Here is a 22,453-nt window from a genome sequence, read left to right as displayed (position 1 = left end):
GTGCAGGATCCTGGGAAGCCCAGGGGAAACCACGGGTGCAGCGCCTGGAAAGGAGAAAGCCTGTGAAGTTTACGCCAGAGCCCACTCCAGCTGGGGCCTCTGAGGAGCCTGTGGAGAGCCTCGGGGTGTTCCCTTCAGAAGATGAGAGCCTGGGGAGACCCCTACACTGAGAGGAGGGCTGCCCCTCAAGGCAGAAAGGTAGCAGCACTGCAACAGCTGCAGGTGCACTCTGGGGGCCCAGGCTGAGCCTCTAGTGTCTGTACAGGGGATGGGAGGCCAGTGTTTGTTGAGACTTGGACAAGTCTTGCAATGTGGCAGGAGATGATGGCCAATGTGTAGCAGACAGCCATGCAGGGGTCAGCTCTCCTCCTACTGAGCCCTCTTCACCTCTCCCAGCCCCTACTGGTGCACTCCCATTTTTGCCTAAGCTGTGTGAGTTTGGTTTCTGGAACTTGCACCCAAACTGTCCTTACTGAAGTGGAAATGACATTATAAACCCAAAGCCTTGGAGACAAATGTGACCTCCCTTCACTCTTGCTCTAGAAGCAAGGCTGGGTGGGCTGAGCTCCCATGCTCAAAACTTGGGTTGTGAAATGCTCCAAGGGGTGCTTTTAGTGAAATTACTGACAGCACTTAGGACCTGATGGCCAGTTACAGATGCTAACAAGATGAAGTCGACCAACTGCTCCTTTTTACCACACAAACAACTTTTATTTGCATGTGGCTACTTAGTAAATATTAAACAGTGATCATCCTAGACAGCTGCCCGGCAACAAAAGGGAGACACATGGTGGCTTTTCAAGGTATCAGGTTGCAAAAAAAAAGTATCAGAGTGATCAGAAAGTGAGCAGTGAGCAGTAATGAAGCCAGAATTTTCTTTCCCAGGACTCCTGTAGTTCTGTTCCTGCCCTTGCAAACCCCAGGAGGAGAAAAAGGTTGATACTAAACTGTAAGCACTCGAATCAGTTAAGACAAGTCCCTTTCTCATAATTTATTTCATTCCAAATGACAGAAGGCAAGTGCAGTTACAGGGCTGTGCCCTACTCGTCTGGGTCAGCAGAAGAGCACAGCTTTCTTTAGAAAAACATTTACTTTAAAACCAAGCACCTTGATTTGATATTTTAGTGTGCACAACTTTGCCCGTTGAGCCCTGGCCCAACCCCGTGGGCACCACCATTCCGCCAGGCCTCGAAGGGCCACCGGGTGCTTAAGAGAATGTGAGGGGGGTGAGTGCAGGTGGAGGAGCGCGGTCCCTGGGACATGGGTCCTTCACTCCTCGCTGAGATGATGCGGCAGCCTTTTCTTCCAATGCGGTTGTGGCAGGAGAATCCTTGGATGTAATGCTATCACCTTCTTCCCTGAGGGTCTTTTCTGAGGAACCAGGCATTTTCTAGTCCTTAAGAGGTGGGGTCTTGGAGTCCTGACCAAGACGTCCGGCAGCTGCGCAGTTTCTGAGATGTCAGACTCATGGAGGAGCAGGCTATGCCCTTCCCTCCCCATTCCCCACCCCTCAAGCCCCAGGTCTTACTGTATAATGATTTATTTTCCACACAAACCTACCCTCAAAATTGGCTTCATGCAGATTTTCCTTGGATCCCAATGCTGGAGAGGAAAGGGGAGGGGAAGTGGGAGGGTGGTGGGCAGGGTGGCTTGACCCTGTCAGCCTCCCCGGGAACTCAGGACCATGGCTCCCCAGCACAGGCTGAACAAGTACCAGGAGCAAGGTCTGTGGATCTGCATTAGATCTGAAGGCCTTGGTGGCACCTCTTCAATTTTAAGATAATCAGGCTGAGTATTCCCCTGAACCTACTCTAGGGAAGCCCACAGCTGAGGCAAAATCCCCAAACAGGCTTGACAGTGGAGCTGGGATTCTCAACAGTGAGGGCTTTGATGTGAGTTTGCTAGAAGAGCAAGTTCACGGTCAGATAATTCCAAGAGAGAGTTACTTTCCCAGGAAAAGGAAAATAAAAGCTTCCTCCTATTCAGTAGAGTGAATTTAAATGTCCAAAGTGTGGTGTCATCGCTTAGTCTGCAAGGAAGCTCTGTTAATCCTGTGGATGTTTTAGTGGATCTTCTGTTTTATCATCCAGATGGCAAGCGTTGGAAGCTGCTTTCGGGGAGAAATAATCAGGGCTTTCAAAGAGCATTTCCCCCTTGGCCTGGTGCCTGTGCATCAGTGGTAATAGATGCTGAAGGCATGGAGAATGTAGAACAGCATGGTGACGAAGGCGAAGAACTAGAAGGAGGTGGAGAGTGACTGTTAGAGACAGCAGTGCCAGCTCCTGCCCACCCCCAGGGACCCTCAGCCCCGCTGCCCAGGAGACCATGCATGACCCTGCCTCCTAGCCTCCTGCCTGGCCTGAGGGGAGCAACCCCTGGCCAACGACTCCCTCTCCTGGAAACTCTCCATCAGGGTGTCCCTGGGGCTATCCTGGTGTCCTGCCCTGACTGCAGTCTCCATCTCATCTGCACCTGGCTGTGAAGCAGGCTTGCCTCCACCCCGGCCCTGGGCCCACGTCCCACGCTGACCTCCTGCCCAAGGCCCACTCTCCTCTGCCCACCTCCAGAAAACCCATGCTCTGACTGCCCCTACAGCTCCACTCACTGGCCCAGAACTCTGCTCTGAGCAGCTCCTCAGCTCTTTGTGAATGTTCAGACCTCCTCCAGCTCTTCCTGGCTCACACTGAGCCCCTGACGTTTCTTCACAAGCCTCACAAGCCCAGTGGGTCCCAGGGTCCTCTTCTCGCCCCGCTCTCTGAGCCTGATGCCTGTGGCCCCTGACTCCTCCTGCCTCCCTTGCCAGCCATGTGCAAAGCCACCCCAAAGGCTACTGATTTCCCTGCCTAGCTCATGGGACATGAATTTCTCCCTTGTCTCAGCCACCGGCATCCCAGGCCAGGACTCCTCATGGCCTCACTTTTCTACTTCTGCCTGCCCTGCCCCTCGAATCTGCTCCACGATTTGGGCAGGACAGGCAGAAGTGGATAAGTGAGGACACTTCTCACTCATAGGGAGAACACGACTGTGTTGCCCCACGTTGAAGCTGTGTGATGGCTCTGCTCTTTTCTCAGGGTAGGGGCCGTCACCTTCAACACCTTTCGGGCCCTGCCAACCATCCCAGCCCCACTCTGCCCCACTGTCCACTCACATGCTCCTCATTCATTCAGTCAGTCAACAAATATCTTTTAAGCACCTGCTTTCCTTCAAGAACAACTGTGGGTATAACAGTGAAGAAAATATTCAAAAATTCCTGCCCTCATGGAGCTTACATTTGAGAGATAAGAAGCAGATGGCAGCAAGATAATAAGTAGCACATCCGTGGGTTAAATGGAGGTAAGTGCCTGGAAGAAAATGAAGCAGGGAAGCGGAAAGCGGAATGCCAAGGTCTCAGGGGAGGGGCCATCAGGGAAGGCCCTGTCAAGATGATAGAAGGAGGCAGGAGCCACCAGGCAGTTACCCCTGCCAAGGTCCCATGCGAGTGCATGTCTGTGTGCTCATGGGCAGTGAGAAGGGTGGTGTAGCTGGGGCAGCTGACCATGGGTGAACAGCAGGGGGCCTTGCTGGGGACAGGCTGGGTCATGGAGGGCCCCAGGGGTCACTTCTGGACTTGCAAGTTTAGGAAGTTAAACTCACCTGATGAGGGGGGAAGGGAGGCAGACAGGCTGGAAGGCAGCTGAGATATTTTGTGGCCACCCCACAGGGTCACAGTGCTCCCTGGAACCCCATACTTACTCTGAAGACAGCACCCCACCATGTACCCCTTCCTTCTGCCATGGGCACATGAGCCTGCAAGAGCTGCCAGGCTGACATGGGGCCTTCTGGCCACAGTGACTGATCCATGGATGGGAAGAGATGTAGCCTTGGCGTTGGAGTCCTTCCTTGGAAGTTTTCAAGGTAGGATTCAGGAAGGTTAGGCCACTCTGCTATGGTTTGGCTCTGTGTCCCCACCCAAATCTCATCCTGTAGCTCCCATAATTCCCATGTGTTGTGGGAGGGACCCAGTGGCAGATGATTGAATCATGGGAGTGGGTCTTTCCCGTGCTGTTCTTGTGATAGTGAATGGGTCTCATGAGATCTGATAGTTTTAAAAACGAGAGTGTCTCTGCATAAGCTCTCTTTTTGCCTGCTGCCATCCATGTAAGATGTGACTTGCTCCTCCTTGCCTTCTGCCATGATTGTGAGGCCTCCCCAGCCATGTGGAACTGTGAGTCCAATAAACCTCTTTCTTTTGTAAATTGCACAGTCTTGGATATGTCTTTATTGGCAGCGTGAAAATGGACTAATATACACTTCAAAGGAGGAATGTGTCACTGTGAGCTCTCTGCCATGTGAGGGCGCCATCCCACAAGGGAAGGAGAGGAGAGCTGTCTGGTAAGTGGCAGACTCAGGAGGCCCCAGGGGACCTGAAGCCTGGGGGCCCTGCTCTCTCCACCCTGTGGCTGGACCACCTCGCCGTGGTCCCACAACCAGTACATTACCCCTGTAGGGTTCTGTGATTGACACAAAGGACACTGGAATAGTTCAGTCATGCTGAAGGATGTGGGCCCCATTCCAAAGGCAGTAGGAGCCACTGAAGGATTTTCAGTAGAAGAGAGACACCTGTTCCAATTTGTGTTTTGGAAAAAAAAATTCTGCAGAAAATGTGGGGGTGTCTAAGAGAGAGGAAAACTGGGGTGGGAATGATAGAAGGTAAAAGAAGACCCCTGAATGTGGGTACACATGTTTACAGGGACAAGCATCCCTCTCCCTGCCCCCATGGCTCCTTCCACTTGAAGGCTCAGGGTCCATACAGCACAAGCAGAGTTAGGCCTCCTGCACTAAACATCCTCCAGCCAAGACTTGCTGTCCACAGCCAGCTCACTCACCAAGGCTGCCGTGTTAATGCAGTAGTTTCTCAGGTCCTGGGCCTCAGACATGATCATGACATGTACTTGTAGGAAGCAGCACTCATGTACAGAATGCCAGTGGTCCCGTGGTACAGGCTGTCATGGAAATGCAGAGCAGAGCCACATATGGCCATGTCACTCAGGTGAGCACTTTCCTTTTTGGCTACATAGCTGTAAAGAATGAGCAAATGAGGCAGGCCAGCCCCACAAACTCCTGCTTTTTTTGTTTGCTGTGTGATTTGGTTTGCTCTGTGTCCCCACCCAAATCTCACCTCGAATTGTAATCCCCACGTGTTGAGGGAGGGACCTGGTGGGAGATGATTGGATCATGGGGGCGGTTTCCCCATGCTGTTCTCGTGATAGTGAGGGAGTTCTCATAGGATCTGATGGTTTAAAAGTGTGATACTTCCCCATTCTCTTCTGCTGCCATATAAGGATGCCTTGTTTCTCCTTCACCTTCCACCATGATTGTAAGTCTCATGAGACCTCCCCAGCCATGCAGAACTGTGAGCCAATTAAATCTCTTTTCTTTATAAATTACCCAGTCCCAAATACTTCTTTATAGCAGTGTGAGAACAGACTAATACAGAAAATTGGTGCTTAAAGTCAGGCACTGCTATAAAGATACCTGAAATTGTGGAAGTGACTTTGGAACTGGGTAATGGACAGAGTTTGGAACTGTTCGGAGTACTCAGAAGAAGAAAGGATTCTGTGGGAAAGTTTGGAACTACCTAGAGACTTGTTGAATGATTTTGACCAAAATGCTGATAGTGATATGGACAGTGAAATCCAGGCTGAGGTGGTCTCAGATGGAGATGAGGAAATTACTGGGAACTGGAATAAAGGTCACTCTTGCTATGCTTTAGCAAAGAGACTGGTGGCATTTTACCCCTGCTCTAGAGATCTGTGGCACTTTGAACTTAAGAGAGATGATTTGGGGTATCTGGCAGAAGAAATTTCTAAGCAGTGAAACATTCAAGATGTGACCTGACTTTTCTTGAAAGTGTACAATCATATGCATTCACAAAGAGATGGTCCAAAACTGGAACTTATGTTCAGAAGGGAAACAGAACATAAAAGTTTGGAAAATATGCAGCCTGACCATGTGGTAGAAAAGAAAAACACATGTTCTGGGGAGACATTCAAGCTGTCAGCTGCAGAAATTTACATAAGTAATGAGAGGCCCCAAGACAAATGGGGAAGATGTCTCTAGGGCATTTCAGAGATCTTCACAGCAGACCCTCCCATCACAGGCTCAGAGACCTAGGAGAGAAAAATGGTTTTGTGGACCAGGCTCAGGGCCCTGTTGCTCTGTGCAGTCCTGGGACACAGCACCCTTATCCCAGCTGCTCCAGCTCCAGCAGTGGAGGCCAAGGTACAGCTTGGGCCATTGCTTCAGAGGGTGTAAGCCCCAAGCCTTGGCAGCTTACACATGGTGTTGGGCCTAAAGGCATGCAAAAGGAAAGAATTGAGGTTTAGGAACCTCTGACAAGATTTCAGAGGATGTATGGAAATGCCTGGATGTCCAGGCAGAAGTCTGCTGCAGGGGTGGAGCCCTTACGAAGAACCTCTACTTGGGAAGTGTGGAAGGAAAATGTGGGGTCAGAGTCCCCACACAGAGTCCCCACTGCAGCACTACCTAGTAGAGCTGTGAGGAGAGGGCCACCATCCTTCAGACCCCAGAATGGTAGGTCTACTGACAGCTTGCACCAGGCACCTGGAAAAGCCACAGGCACTACATGCCGGTTTGTAAAAGCAGCTGCAGGGGCTGTACTCTGCAGAGCCACAGGGGTGGAGCTGCCCAAAGCCTTGGGTGCCTACCCTTTGCAACAATATGACTTGAATGTGAGACATGAAGTCAAAGGAGATTTTGGAGTGTTGACATTTAATGGCTGCCCTGGGTTTTGGACTTGCCTGGGGACTTTAGCCCCTTTGTTTTGACCAATTTCTTCCATTTGGAATGGGAGCATTTACCCAATGCCTGTACCCTCATTGTGTCTTGGAAGTAACTAACTTGCTTTTGATTTTACAGGCTCATCGGCAGAAGAGACTTCCCTTGTCTTAGATAAGACTTCAGACTTGGACTTTTGGGTTAATGCTAGAATAAGTTAAACTTTGGGAGACTGTTGGGAAGGCATGATTGAGTTTTTAAATGTGAGAAGGCCATGAGATTTGGGAGGGGCTGGGGGTGTAATGATATGGTTTGGCTCTTTTTCCCCACCCAAATCTCATCTCCAATTGTAATCCACATTATCAAGGGAGGGACCTGGTGGGAGGTGATTGAATCATGAGGCAGTTTCCCCTATACTGTTCTTATGATAGTGAATGAGTTCTCATGGGATCTGATTGTTTAAAAATATAGCACTTTCACCTCCCACCTCTCTCCTGTTGCCATGTAAGGCGTGCCTTGCTTTCCCTTCACCTTCCACCATGATTGTAAGTTTCCTGAGGCCTCCCTAACCATAAGGAACTATGAGTCAATTAAACCTCTTTTCTTTATAATTTACCCAGTCTCAGGTCGTTCTTTATAGCAGTGTGAGATTAGACTAATACACAGTGTTTTAAACGTAATGTCTATGTCATAAAAAATGGCAGATTAATAAAGATCAGTATGTTTCAGTTATCCAAAGTCACTCCTGGTCTGACATATTAAATGAAAAATTCCAGAAATTAACAATTAAATGTGTGCCTTTCTGAGTATCATGATGAAATCTTGCACTGTTCCACCCTGTGCCACCTGGGACATCATCCCAGTGAATCATCCTTTTGTTCAGCACATCTACACTGTCTGTGCCACCCATGTTAGTCACTTTGTACCCATCTGGGCTATCAGATTGACTGTTGTGGTACTGCAGTGCTTGCATTCAAAGAATCCTTATTTTACTTCGTAATGGCCCCAAATTGCAAGAGTAGTGATGCTGGCAATTTGGATATGCCAAAGAGAAGTCATAGAGTGCTTTCTTTAAGTGAAAAAGTGAAAGTTTTCAACATAATAAGGAAAGAAAAAAATATGCTGAGGTTGTTAAGATATACTGTAAGAATGAATTGTCTATCTGTGAAATTGTGAGGAAGAAAAAAGAAGTGCATGCACAGCATAATCAGGGTTCAGTACTATCTGAGGATTCAGGCATCCCCTGGGGGGTCTTGGGACTTATCGTCCTGAAATAGGGGGAACCACTGTATACTATCTTAGGTATGCTGAGGAATTGTTAACTTTGTATACATGTGATAATGTGAGAAAGTTTGCGGGGTTTTCTGGAAACATACTGAAGTGTGTGGAATAGAATGACATGATGTCTGGAGTTTGCCTTAAAATTCCTTAGTGGGGACAAAGGCTAGATGAAACAAATGTGGTAAGATCTTGATAATGCTGGAATCTTGGTTATGGCTACATGAGGGCTTATAATACAATATTTTGTACTTTTAAATATGTCTTTAATTGTTCAATATGGAACACTTCTAAATGATTTTTTGAGATGATGCAACAACATAAAAATTAATGATATAATATTAAATGAAAGCATCTACATCCAAAATTATTTGTAGCATATTATATATATATTTTTTTGCATAAAATTTATGTGGGATATGGAAGAAATAACCTGTCACAGGGATTGTGATAGGGCCTTGAGAATGGAGTGATTTTTTTCCTACTAGCTTTTTCTTCAGTGTTGCTCCAAGGATTTTACCAGGAAGAAAATTTAGGGGAAACACATCAGAATATGCTTGATCACAGGGCATTGTGTATTCTCCTAACACGGAAGGCAGTGAAGGGGAATACAAGGAATGATTTACTCTTGCAGAGAAATGTCTTCATTTTGGCTTGGTAGTAAACATACTAAGATAAAAAGTCTTGGTTCCATAGTAGCCTAGCCCAGGATCCCTCCCTGCCCAGAAAGACCAATTGTCCTCACCCAACCCAGGACATCCACCCAGGAGGAGTTATGCTGCTGGTTCTTACCAGAACTCTCCAGGATTCAAATCTTTTGTAAAATCCAAACAAGGAAGACAACAGGAACACCAGGGAGATGAGAAACAAGGTGAGTGAGAAATACATCACCCATCCTTGCAGCAATGGGTTTGCTACCTGGGTGGTGGCTACCAGGATCCAGACCCAGAACCCAAATATCTGGAAGATAAAAGCATAAAAGAAGGAGCTTCATTAGCCAGTATAGAGCATGTTTCCCTTTGCAGGGCATCTCTTTTCTGTCTCTAGTTAAAAGCTCAGGTGAAGTTAGGAGGGAACCAAGGGGGAAATGGAGCAGGAAGCCTGGCCCCTCTGAGTCATGGTAAAGTCAGATCCGATTGTTAGGAAATTCAAGGGGTTGAAAGGCATGGGCAAGGACTTCATGTCTAAAACACCAAAAGCATCAGCAACAAAAGCCAAAATTGAGAAATGGGATCTAATTAAACTAAAGAGCCTCTGCACAGCAAAAGAAACAACCATCAGAGTGAACAGGCAACCTACATAATGGGAGAAAATTTTTGCAATCTACCCATCTGACAAAGGGCTGATATCCAGAATCTACAAATAACTTAAACAAATTTACAAGAAAAAAATCAAACAACCCCATCAAAAAGTGGGCAAAGGATATGAACAGACACTTCTCAAAAGATGACATTTATGCAGCCAACAGACACATGAAAAAATGCTCATCATCACTGGCCATCAGAGAAATGCATATCAAAACCATAATGAGATACCATCTCACACCAGTTAAAATGGTGATCATTAAAAAGTCAGGAAACAACAGGTGCTGGAGAGGATGTGGAGAAATAGGAACACTTTTACACTGTTGGTGGGACTGTAAACTAGTTCAACCATTGTGAAAGACAGTGTGGCGATTCCTCAAGGATTGAGAACTAGAAATACCATTTGACCCAGCCATCCCATTACTGGGTATATACCCAAAGGACTATAAATCATGCTGCTATAAAGACACATGCACACGTATGTTTATTGTGGCACTATTCACAATAGCAAAGACTTGGAACCAACCCAAATGTCCAACAATGATAGACTGGATTAAGAAAATGTGGCACATATACACCATGGAATACTATGCAGCCATAAAAAAGGATGAGTTCATGTCCTTTGTGGGGACATGGATGAAACTGGAAACCATCATTCTGAGCAAACTATTGCAAGGACAGAAAACCAAACACTGCATGTTCTGACTCATAGATGGGAATTGAACAATGAGAACACTTGGACACAGTGTGGGGAACACCACACACCAGGGCCTGTTGTGGGGTGGGGGGAGGGGGGAGGGATAGCATTAGGAGATATACCTAATGTAAATGACGAGTTAATGGGTGCAGCACACCAACATGGCACATGTATACACATGAAACAAACCTGCACTTTGTGCACATGTATCCTAGAACTTAAAGTATAATAAAAATAAATAAATAAATAAAAAATAAAAAAAGAAATTCAAGGGTTTAATGCAGAAATCGTGAACAGAGGGACTCTCGACCAACTCTGGCCTGTGAATGTGTCTTCTTGGCTCAAGCAGTATTGGCATAGACACTTTTAAACAATTCTGAATAAGTTGCCAATGTTTAAAACAGGATATTTCACATGGAAAATCCATATTTGGGTCATTTCTTTAGAAATCCATGGGTCCTGGCCACAGTGTACCCATTTCTCAGGTCAGAGTTGGCTGGAATGAGTTGTGACTGTCTCTTTAAAAAGGACCTGGAGTCCTCAGTGGACCACATTCCCTCACCCCATTAACCTCACAGCGTGCTGTGGCACATTCCCCGTTGCTCACTGACACTGTGGAATTGTTTACTAATGAGATAGAGCTTATTTTTGTATATTTGTTAGCCATTAATATTTCCTCCTCTGTAAAGTCTTTTTTTAATCAGTTAAATATTTTAAAATAGATTTTTCTTTTTCTTATTGATTCATAGGAATTCTTGCTAATAGTGCAAATTTCATGGGCTGTCATAAACATTGCAAATATATTCTGCTAGCACTCACATACTTCATGGCTTCCTTTGATTAATTAAGCCTGTAATTTTAATGCAGTTGAATATGTCAATCGTTTATTGACTATGTTTTTTATAAAGTTTAAGAAATTCTTCTCTATTTTGGGAGTCATGAAGATATTCTTGTATTCCAGATTTTCCTCCTGACATAATTTACTTTCTTCCTGAAGTGCACCCTTTAGTAGTCTCTTTAGTGAAGGTCAGTGGCTAGTAGTCAGTTTGATTTACTAGAAAATGTCCTTAAATTTCCCCGGACAATTATTTTCTCTCCACACTTGCAAGATATATTTCCACTGTGTTGTATATTTTTTCATATGATTCTGCTGTATTCTGGCGTCCATTGTTGCCGTTGAAAGGTCAGCTGTCAGTTGAACTCTTATTTTGTAGGAATCTGTCTTCCTTATTTGGCTATATTTAGTCTTCACTCTGTCTTTGGCATTCTGCAGTTTGTGAAACAGTGATACCATGTGTCGAGATGTGGATTTTTTTTTATTACTCCTGCTTGGTATTCATTCTATATTCAATATCTGAAAATTCCATTCACTTGACCTTAACAGCTTGATTCTGCAATTTGTCACTTCCATTAACTTCCATTCTTGTTCACTTGTTTCCTCTTATGTTTAGTGAATTTTGATTGGAAGCTCATGTCTGTGGGGGTAACTCAGTTCTGAATGATGTATTAGAAACTTTCTAGACCAAACAACTTCACTCACTTTTTTTTTTTCTTGAGAGAGTCTCTTTCTGTCACTCAGGCTGGAGTGCAGAGAGAGGTTCAATCATGGCTCACTGCAGACTCCAACTCCTGAGATCAAATGATCCTCCCACCTCAGCCTCCTAAGTAGTTAGGACTACAGGCACACACTACCACACCTGGCCAATTTTTGTTTTATTTTTTGTAGAGACCAGGTCTTGCTGTGTTGCCCAGGCTAGTCTTAAATTCCCAGCCTCAAGAAATGTTCCTGCCTTGGCCTCCCAAAGTGCTGAGATTACAGGCATGAGCCACTGTGCCCTGCCTTCACGCCCTTCTGTATAGCTCAGCCAAAAGATATACAACTTCAGTTCTGCTTTCCAAAATATATCCCTAGCTTTCTGGAACCAGCAGTTCTTATCTTACAACTGGCCAATACATAGACATAGATATGTCACCCTTTCCCTTCTGAGGATTCCACTTGCTGTTGTCTGGCTGTTGTCTTTGAATTTATGGAGTATTCATGGTCTCTTCAGGAGAAAAAAGAAAAGGGAGATGAGAAGCCAGAAGAGAACAGGAAGTTGACCACAAGGCAGAGACTCCTCAGCAAGGAGCACAATCACAGCTTTACAGGGCCGGAAAACAACTCCAGCAGCGTGGCCGCCTCTTAAAGCACCAGTTCTGGAAGCAAATTCCCCCTTAACAATCAATATCTAAGTGAATTTTGGAAGTCCTAGGCTGGTCTGAGGCTGCTGGAGAATGAGTCAAGGCTGGCTTGTCCTAGGGAGGGGGTGGTGAGGGATGGAAGCCGCTGTTCTCTGGCTCCCCGTCAACTGTACTGTTGCATGTCAATCCCAGTGACAAGGGCTGCTGATGCTTCAGAAAGGTACCAGGGCTCAGCTTTAAGGCGCTTGCCAAGAAGCCACAAGAAGTGCATTAAGATGCTGGGACATGAACAGCACCCAAACAATGCTGGTTATTAGTGGTTCACCAGGTGCTTTACAGTTTATAAAATGCATTCACTCAGACTGCCTGGTTTAGTCCACACAACAATTCTAACTCCCTTGGAAAGATCAGAGAACTGCCATGTGATACCTTCCACTGCTTACTGCCAGCTCACCTGTGCCAGGCTTGGGGACAGCAAGGGAACCTCAGCCCCATCTTGCCAGTTAGTGCCTGCAGAGGGGTCCCGGTGCCCCTCTTGCCATCAGAAGCTTCCCTGGCCAGACACAGCCATATGCATGTTACTTACATTTGCACATTTAATCTTTGCCACAGTCCACGAGATAGTCTGTACCTGGGGGAACTGGGGCCTGAGGTCACACAGGCAGTGCGTGGTGGGACTCAGACATGGTGTAGGACACTTGTGGTTCTTGCCCCAAAACCAGATTTCAAGGCCAAGGGCGGGGCCAGATAGAGGCTCCTAGAATGTGCCAGAGGGTGGCCTGCTACAGCCTCAGCCAAGGTCTGCCTGGGGCATTAGGGGCCTTGATGGGGACATCACGCCTGCAGTCTCAGGGAGCCCATCAGTGGCCCCGTCTCTCTGGATTCCAGCTATGGCTTAGGGATCCCTGTCCTACCTTTCACAACAGGCCAGGGGCCTCTGAGCATTTGGGAATCTGCTCAAACATCTTGGGAACCTTCCTGCAATTGGCTTCAGTGTTGCAGAATCAATGTTCTGCAGAAGAAAGTCACTCACTTCTTATTTCTACACCCCTCTACCTCCTAAACAGTAGGAGGGACCAGAGCCAAGGGCTGCAGGTGGATTTAAGCCCAGTAGAGTTAGTGATCTCATTTCTGTCTCCAGTAGCCTAGGTTGGATTCCTTATAGTTGTGAAAACTTTGAGTATTTGTTTTTACTTTTTCTTAAAGCTCATATGGTGGCCTAAACTGCTTTCCCATTTTAATGCTTATTTTTGTATCTCGTCAGAGCTGGAGATATTTTTCAATGGTTGAGGCTGGCCCTCAAAGTGGAGAAATATTTGATTACAGTGAGCCATTTACAGCAAGTAGATCTCAAGCACAACATTGGCAAAATCCTTTTCTATAAGAAACACAGTCTTATATAAATTTTCCAAAAGGCTGAACTGAAACTTGAAAGGATGTCTTAAGGAAAGATGGATATTAACAATAGGTTTTTAAAACCTATTCTTCTCTAGAACATGGAGAAGAGCTCCTTCATGTTTAGAAAGTTGGTTAAGAACTAGAATATAAGAACTGGGGTAACAACACCCAGATTCAGCTTCCAATCTGGAATCTGGAAGTCCAGGAAGAAAGGGCTGATGCCAGGTTTGGAGAGGGAGGTTGAACCTGGATGTTACCACACCAGATAGAGAGAAAACTTCCAAAGGCTCCTCAGGTCCAGTCAAAAGGACTCGGCAGGCTCCTGTTGGCCAAAGATGGGGCCGCTTGGGCTTCTTATAGCTACAGTGGACTGGAATGCACCAACTAAGGTGAAATCCACGAGTTCAAAATGATACTTAAAACAAAAACTTCTTTGGTCACTTTCGGAGGATGCTTATTATTTTGAAAACTGCTTTAGGAGGCCAATGCCTTATCCATTAGGCCACCGGGGCGGATTGAAAACTGCTTTAAAAGAAAAAGAAGCTGGCAAAAGAATGTGTTGTGGGGGCAAAGAGCTTCTGAAATACGCGCATACCTGAGCACTACCCTCTGGGCAGCACTCCAAGTCCTGCTACTCCTAGAACCCTTTGGGGACTTCAAGAAAGCCCCATGGTCTGGGTCCTGCCCCAGAGAGTCTGCTTGAACAGGTAAGGGAGGCTGCATTGTTGAGAGTTCCCCAGGCGGTATGGCCAGGGCTGAGAAAGCCTGAGGCCAGCTCTCTGTTTCTACTCTCACCTCCAGTCCATGCACCATGCAGCGCCATTCCTCCTGGGTTTGAATCCCAGCTCTGCCTGGTGGGTAGGTCATTTAGCTTGTCTGTGCCTCTGTGTGCCTGTCTATCAAATAGAAGAGGTGGGGGTCTCACTGGCCCCTCTATCATCTGGCCCTTGTGAGGGTTTGATGAGTCTGTCTGGCACATGCTGAATGTTGGCTGTAGTAGCCATAACCATTTGGAATGGCACAGAGGGCAGGAAGAGACGTTCCAGGAGAAAGATACAGAGGAGGGAATGTCTAAGAGAGGCCTCTCTAAAGGATGGGAAATTCACTTCTGGAAAGGAGAGATGGGAGATCAATCAGCTGGGTGGGCGAGATAACATTTAGAGGGCACAGACCCTTCTTATGAGTTGATGATGGCTTTGGTTACCAAGAAAAATGTACCTATACACACACACAACTTTTGCCTACAAATCTAAGGACTCACAGACCCCGCAATGTCCGTCTGCAACCCCAACAGTTGAAGTCCATTGCCACCTCCAGGTTAAATAACTGTGTCATCAATGACTCTATTATTTTGGCAATATTGATCAAAACATTAAATGCCCATACTCTTCAACTAAGTAATTTCACTTGATGGAATTTGTCCTACAAATGATGCATGTGAGGAAAATGACAAATATAAAAGTTGTTTATTGCAGCCTGTTGATTACAGAAAAGCTAGGAAATAACCTCTTCATCCACAGGGGACCAGTTAAATCAATTGTATCTACAGAGTGAAACACCCTGCAATCTTCAAAAAAAAAAAAAAAGAGAAAATTCTATATCCCAAAATGGAACAAGAACAATCTCCAATAATTTGTAAAGGCACAGACCAGTGTACCCAGTGTGCTATGATTTGTGCAGAAAAATAAGAAAATGCAGGTGTGAGTGTCTGTGTATATGTGCATTTGTTGAAGGTGAACAGAATATTTCCAGAATGAGACCCAATCAGCCAGTCAGCGCCTTGGTCTCAGGGAAGCAGAACCTCTTGTCTTGGAGACAGTTTTGAATGTAGGACCATATTCATGTTTACATTAATCCAAAACAAATAACAGCTACATTTAAAAAGAAAAGAAAGCCGCATGGGCATTGGAGGCTCACGGAGAATTCTGAATGGGGAGAGATAAGGAGGATGGCCTTTGGGGAGAGTGGATCTGCTCACCTGAACAGAGCATCTGGAAGCCCCTCATGGGTGGGAGAGGGGCTGCTGCAGGGGCCGGGATCACATGCTGAGGTTCTGAGACAGTTGCTGCCTGAGTAATGACGCCCTGGGAACCGTGAAGGATATGTCAAAAAGATGCATGGTCTCAGGTCTGTGTGGCCAGGGCTCCAGGCCATGGCTGGGAGGTGTGGGTTTGGGGTGGGGCAGACAAGTTGCTGAGAAGCAAAGAGGTGTGCCAGGGGTGGGTACCCGGTGGCAGGTTTTTCTGCATAGCTGGGCATTGCTTCAGCATGGCAGGTTTCATGTAGTGCCAACCCCAAATTCCTTTTCTTACTGCTTGTCTTAATTTTCACGACAGCTTTGCCTCTCCTTCTCTTCCCTGGTGCTTTGGTGACCACAGGCTTCATAAAGCCTAAAAAACTTCAGGCTGAGAGGAAAAGACCCCAGTCAAGATGGGTGCGGCTGTTGTCATCAGCACACAGGTGAGCCGGGGTCTCCTGGTCCCACCACGGGCCAGGCAGTAATGGGCTCTGTAAAGGACACACACGGGCGTTGCCCACAGCGGGAACCTGGATGTCCCAAAGGCTCCCTCTGCCATTGTGATGTTTCAGGATGAAGGAAACGATTGTCCTTCACATTCAGGTGTGCAGAGTGCGTGTTGTTTAAGTCCAGGCTCTCTTGTCTACTATATACCTCTCTCTCTTTTTAAAAATTGTGGTTAAACATATATAACAAAATCAACCATCTTAACCATTTTTCAGTGTACAGTTGAGTGGCATTCGTGTTCATTCACACTGTTGTGCACCCGTCACCACCATCCATCTCCAGAGTGCTTTCCATCTTGCAGATTTGAAACTCTGTACCCATTAAACAACAACTCCCCACTCTTCCCTCCCCGCAGTCCCTGGCAACCACCATTCTACTTTCCGTCTACTCTGGGTACCTGATATGAATGGAATCATGTCATATTTGTCCTTTTGTGACTGCCTTTTCTCGCTTAGCATAATGTCCTCAAAGTTCATCTGTGTTGTAGCATGTGTCAGAATTTCCTTCTTTTTCAAGGCTGAATAATATTTCATTGCATATGTGTGTCACAGTTGGTTTATCCACTCATCTGCTTATACACGCTAGCGTTGCTTCCACCTTTTGGCTATTGTGAATAATGCTGCTATGAACACGGGTGTCCAAATAGCTCTTGGATGCACACTCCCGAAAAAGAAAAAACAGCTGGGTGCAGTGGCTCACACCTGTAATCCCAGAACTCTGGGAGGCCAAGGTGGGGATCACTTGAGCCCAAGGGTTCAAAAGCAGCCTGGGCAACATGGCAAAACCCTGTCTCTAAAAAAATACAAACACTACCCAGACATGGTGGCACATGCCTGTAGTCCCCACTACTCAGGAGGCTGAGATGGGAGGACCACTTGAGCCCGGGAGGCAGACAGCCTTGATTTTGCCACTGCACTTCAGCATGAGTGACAGAGAGAGACCCTGTCTCAAAAAAAAAAAAGGGAAAAAACAAGACAAGTCTTCTTCTGGGGCTGTGCTTCAGACCCCATTAGGCAGTTGCTCTGCAAAATGCCTCACGAGTCACAGCTCTGTCAAACAGATGTGCACATGTTCCTGCCACCGTAGCATCCCTTGGGGGTTTGGTTCTGTTCATGCAAAATGAGTGGGAGTTTGGTTCTGAACACGCAGCACTAAGGGGACCTCAAAAAGGACACCTTATAGCACAAGAACTCAAACAGGAAGGCAGAGTGGCACCTTGCTTGACCTCAGCTGGGAATGTGTGTTCATGTCTGGCAACTCAAGTTTTTCGCTGCTCTGAGCATGTCAATGGCTGTGAAAGTGCCAAGTGTATTAATTTGGGGGTTACAAATACATCTTAGCAAGTGGGTGAATTTGCAAATACAGAATCCAGGAGTTATGAGAGTCCACTGTATTTTCAGTGTCAAAATTATCTTCCATCAAGTTGATAAAACCTCATTTACTCAATTAGGCCCTAGTCAGGGTATGTGAAGTGTTCTAGCTTTTTCCTATTACAAATGATGCTGCAGTGAATACCTTGCTGCAAAGAGAGTTCTCTCATTATAAACTGTTTCTGTGGAGTGAGTTCCCCAACTGGGATCTCACCAGTAAGGGGATGTCGCTGCCCACGCCATTAGGCTCACCACATTCCCTACTAGGGACACATATTTGACTTTGTCCTGGTCAACGAGACAGAGGGAAAGTCTACCTGGTGCCTAAGAAGGGGGCACAGGGCACAATGATCCCTTTCTTGCTCTGGCCATTACTGTGCAGTGGTGAACCTGGAGCTATGAAATGGAGGAGGAGAAAGATGAAAGGAGCCTGCATCCCAGATGACACGACTGAGCTGCTGACCCAGATCGCAAGACACGAGATAGTGCATTTCCCTTCTGTTAAGGCCGGTCCCAGCCAGCGACAGCCCTTTCACAGCACTGCTGAGGAGCCCCTGGGATTCAAGTCTGTGCAGGTCGCCCATACCCTTCACCCTCTCTTCAGACACTCCACTGCCTCCCACGACTCCCAGGCCAAACTCAGGGCACTCACCCTCTGCCTTTATGCCGGGCTCCCCAAGCCTCCACCACTTCCCCCAGTCCTGGGACTGGCAGACTGTTAGTGAGACCCATTCATGGATTGTGACTTCATTTAGTGGATTATCAACCAGCATTAAGAACTGAAGCCAACTGGGCATAATGGCTCACACTTGTAATCCCAGCACTTTGGGAAGCTGAGGTAGGAGGATTGCTTGAGGATAGGCATTTGAGGCCAGCCTAGGCAACAAAATGAGATCCTGTCCCTAGAAAACATTTCAAAAAATTAACTGAGCATGGTGACGCACACTTGTAGCCCTAGCTACTTGGGAGGCTGAGTGGGAGGATCCTTTGAGCCCAGGAGTTCGAGGCAGCAGTGAACTATACTTGTCAGCCTGGGTGACAGGGCAAGACTCTTTGTCTGTAAAAACAAAACAAAACAAAAAGAACTTAAGCAGACTAGGATATAAAGTATAGGAGCGTATTGTGTACAGGAACGGGAAATACTGTTTCCTGGATCTTTTGTTTCACTTACGCACACACCCACACCCGCCTGTAGTGTACCAGGTTGCGATGGAAATCTCTCTCTTTCTGTGGATGAGTTTGTGGAAGCCCTTGCTCCAGCGTGCCCTCCTTCCTGCCCACCCCTGGACCATTCCTTCCCTTCACAGCACTGTCCCATGGGTAGGCCATAGCCCAGCACAGGTCCCAGCCTGGCGGCTGCAGCAGGAGCCCCATCCCAGGGCCTGAGGGGCCATGCGGGGGTCTGGGTGGGAGTGGGAGCCGCTGAGGAAGGTGAAGGGAAATGTGGTGAGATGACAGGCCCGCTGTCAGGGAGAGTGGGAGGAGCCCTGGAGTGCCCTACCTCTGTGGGGCTGGAACTCCCTGTATCCGAGCTAGGGTCTTCCACACGAATGCTCCTACCCCAAGTGCCACAGCTGGAGGTCAGGGACCCAGCCAGGCTGTGCGGGGTGCTCCTGGGCAGGGCTCACCTGACTGCAAGTCTCCCTGTGGGTGGCTCAGAGACCCAGAGCCCACCTGGGTGCTGCTTACAGCCCATGAGGCAGCTCCCACCCCCGTGTCACTGGCCCTGCAGCCTCATGAAGCCTTGGGAGCAGCCATCCTTATCTCCTTTGTGCTTTGAATACAGGAGGATGCTGGCTCTAAAAGGCAGAGGAGCATGGCAGGCCTGTCTCCAGTACCCCAAGAGGACCCTGAAAGCAAGTAGCATTGCATGAAAGTTCCACACTCCGCAGTTCAACCTAGCACACTTACAAACCCCAAGTCACTGCGTCCTGGCTCATGGAGGGAGAATTTCCTTTTTCTGTGGCTTTAAGGCTAGCAGGAAATTGCCAGCCCAGGCCCATAAGGCCTCCAGTGGGGCCGGGTCTCATCTCCCACTGGATAACAGTGTTGGCGGGAACTTCCATCCAGCACTGGCGGAAACTCCCGTCGCAGCTGCTCCTGACTGAGCAAGTCATTTAAGGGGGTCCTTGGCACTCATAAGCACTCACAGAATGGGGCTGGCAGTGCGCCCGGCCTCCCTGGGATGGGTCCAGAATGGTAGGAAGCGCAGTCCGGGAGGGGCCCTGAGTTAGGGCCAGGCATCCCCATTCCTGCTTCCTCCTCCCCGAGGACCACGTCTGCCCATTCCTCTTTTATTTTCTTTTGGCACATATATATATATATATATAATTTTTCACAGCATGATAATTCCTCTTTTTTAAAAAAAATGTATGTATAACTTTCTTAGTAATTTCTGTAGTTACTGAATCTGGAAGGAAAACTAAGAGGCCACCAGGCAGGCCGTGTGATGGAAGGAGTGAGGGGAGAAGGAGCATCCATGCAGAGGGAACAGCATGTGCAAAGACGAGGGTCAGTGAGGACGTGGTTTGTACAGGTAAATTCGAGGAGCTTTGAGGGCTGACAGGTAATGCTGGCTCTGGGGAGGTGTTGGGAGAAGAGAAGGGAAGGGAGGAGCCGTGTAATGAAAAGCTGTGCTCACCATCACTAAGGACTCTGGACTTAACCTGACAGTGGGGGTTTTAGGCAGTGGAGTGGCATGATCAAAGCCATTGCTGGCTGCAGGGAGGAGGCTGGGATGAATGAGGCAGAGTTTGGGCTGGGGCATCTGTTATGAGTCTATAGAAATGGTTCAGGGAGGGGTCTCAGCTTATTGTAAGGCTTTCTTTAAAGTTGATGGAATGTTTTCTTCCCAGTTTCAAGGCACAGCAAGTGTCGGTTGTGAGAGATGCTTCTGCTACCACTTCTATTGCTCACGGCAAGGCAAAATGTCAGTCTAGATTCAAGGAGGTGGAGAAATAGATTCCACTTCCTGATGAGAGAAGGAATGAATGCAGAGTTTGCAACTCATCTGTTAAAGGGAATGACAAAGATGCAAGAAGAGTTAAACTAAAGTTCATTCAGCTGGCGGTATCCAATCCAGTGGTGGGTGGCAGCAGTGCCAGGAATAGCATTCAGGCAGCAGCATTAATAGTGACATTTTTTGTTTTTCAGAATGTTTTAGGCTAGAACCTTGGCCATATTTCCAGCTTACCAGTTTCCCTTGTTTTCACCTGTTTTCTGAGCCTGATTTTTCAGACTTCCCATTCACTTTTGAGTTGCATGATATCCTTTTAATAAATGCCCTTTCTGCTTAATTTAGCCAGAGGCCACTTCTGTTGTTTGCCTCTAAGGGTGCTGACTGATTCTTTGGTCAATAAGATAATCACTAAGGACTGTACAGTAAAATAAACAAGATAATTTACCAAAGAGGAAATGCAGGTGGGTAATAAACTCCTGAGAAATGTCTCACCTCACTTACAATAAAAACAAAACACATCTGAATTAAAACAGTAACAACCAGATGCCTTTTTGTTTTCGCCTTTACAATTTGCAAATTCATCTAATCACAGCTGCAGAGGGTATGGTGAGACAAGCTTTCTTCTACTGCTAGTGGGATAGTAAACTGACCTAACTTTTTTTCCTGTAGATTTCTTGGCTATATGTACTAAGATCTTAAAATGAGTCATTCTTTATCACTTCCAGGAATTTAGTCTAAGCAAATACTTAGAAGTATGGAAAGAAATTTATGCACGAAGGTGTTCATATTTTAGTAAAAATTGGAAACTTGAATGAAATGAGGCAATTAAGATGTGATATAATAAGATAATAAGCAGAAGCAACCCTTAAGAAAGGTTTGTAAAGAACTGAGGATTGGCCAGGCATGGTGGCTCGCGCCTGTAATCCCAGCACTTTGGGAGGCTAAGGCGGGCAGATCACAAGGTCAGGAGTTCGAGACCAGCTTGACCAACATGGTGAAACCCTGTCTCTACTAAAAATACAAAAAGTAGCCAGGTGCGGTGGCAGGTGCCTGTAATCCCAGCTACCGGGAGGCTGAGGCAGGAGAATTACTTGAACCCGGGAGGTGGAGGTTGCAGTGAGCCGAGATCATGCCACTGCACTCCAGCCTGGTCAACAGAGCGAGACTCCATCTCAGAAAAAAAAAAAAAAAAAAAAAAAGAGCTGACAATTATAGGAAAACCTTAATGGAATAATATTGAGTGGTTCATTGTTAAGTAATAAATTAACCAAAAATTATACATGTGACATTTGTCGTTCTTGATCCAGTGGGGAAAATAAACTACCCTGGACATTTTAAACAAAGGGAACTTATTGTGGGAAATGCTTCACAGGTGATGAAGAGCAGAGACCCAATCATCATGGAAGCAGCCCAGAGATGAGTCACAGCAGCAAGCCACTCCACCATCAGGGCTGCAGAAAGTGGCATTGGGAGAGCCCAGAGGATGGGCACTTGGTGGCAGCTAGAATGATGGAGGAGATGCAGCTACTGATGCAAAACTGCTTCCTGAAGGAGAGAGAGGGTCAAGTACCCTGCCTTATCCCTTCTTTTCACTACCCTGTCTCTTGCTGGTGTCTCCCACCGGCCATATCCAGCCGGAAGCCAATTGCCAGTGGAACCATGGACAGGAAATGGATCTGAGTAGATGGACAATGACCACCACACAGCATGATCTCGACTAGATAAACATGATGCATGTTAAATGGTATTACTTCTGCTAACAGGGCGATATATGGCTTTTAGTTTCCTATGTTTTTCTGTATTTTCTAAAGAAACTGAACAATATTATTAAAATTAAATAAATGGAAAGTGTGTTTGTGGCAGATACAATAACGTTTTTAAAAAGATAATGTGTACGTAGGGATAGATGGGATGTTGTTAAACAACAGACTTTTATATGCTGTGTCTCCCCGTGCTCCCTCCAGC

General features: G+C 46.7%; 1 protein-coding gene across 2 annotated transcripts; it reads right to left on the bottom strand.

The window, feature by feature from the left end:
- Nucleotides 1-686: 686 nt before the first annotated feature.
- Nucleotides 687-18,233, bottom strand: LOC101058926 (MAL-like protein). 2 transcript variants are annotated; one of them, XM_054678578.2, is made up of 4 exons: nucleotides 18,182-18,233; nucleotides 8,848-9,015; nucleotides 4,866-4,982; nucleotides 687-2,236 (listed from the first exon to the last, which is right to left on the bottom strand). In XM_054678578.2, the coding sequence occupies exons 2-4, from the start codon at nucleotides 8,941-8,943 to the stop codon at nucleotides 2,174-2,176; spliced, it is 276 nt and encodes a 91-aa protein (XP_054534553.1). In that variant the 5' UTR covers nucleotides 8,944-9,015; nucleotides 18,182-18,233; the 3' UTR covers nucleotides 687-2,173. The 2 variants fall into 2 exon arrangements, with proteins under 2 accessions (XP_054534553.1, XP_063645051.1); XM_063788981.1 differs by having other exon boundaries at nucleotides 15,614-18,217.
- Nucleotides 18,234-22,453: the final 4,220 nt, after the last annotated feature.

This window comes from Pan troglodytes, chromosome 12 (assembly GCF_028858775.2).
Source record: "Pan troglodytes isolate AG18354 chromosome 12, NHGRI_mPanTro3-v2.0_pri, whole genome shotgun sequence".
Classification (NCBI taxonomy): Eukaryota; Metazoa; Chordata; class Mammalia; order Primates; family Hominidae; genus Pan; species Pan troglodytes.
Note: the sequence above shows the minus strand (reverse complement) of the source record. Positions and strands in the feature narration are given on the sequence as shown.

Bases quoted from the DNA above. Each gene is read 5' to 3' on its own strand.
- LOC101058926 (XM_054678578.2), bottom strand. From the start codon at position 8,943: ATGTATTTCTCACTCACCTTGTTTCTCATCTCCCTGGTGTTCCTGTTG. The intron at 4,983-8,847 runs GTAAGAACCAGC...TTTCCATGACAG, and splicing joins TTGAATCCTGGAGAGTTCTG to CCTGTACCACGGGACCACTG. The intron at 2,237-4,865 runs GTGAGTGAGCTG...ACCTCCTTCTAG, and splicing joins GCATTAACACGGCAGCCTTG to TTCTTCGCCTTCGTCACCAT.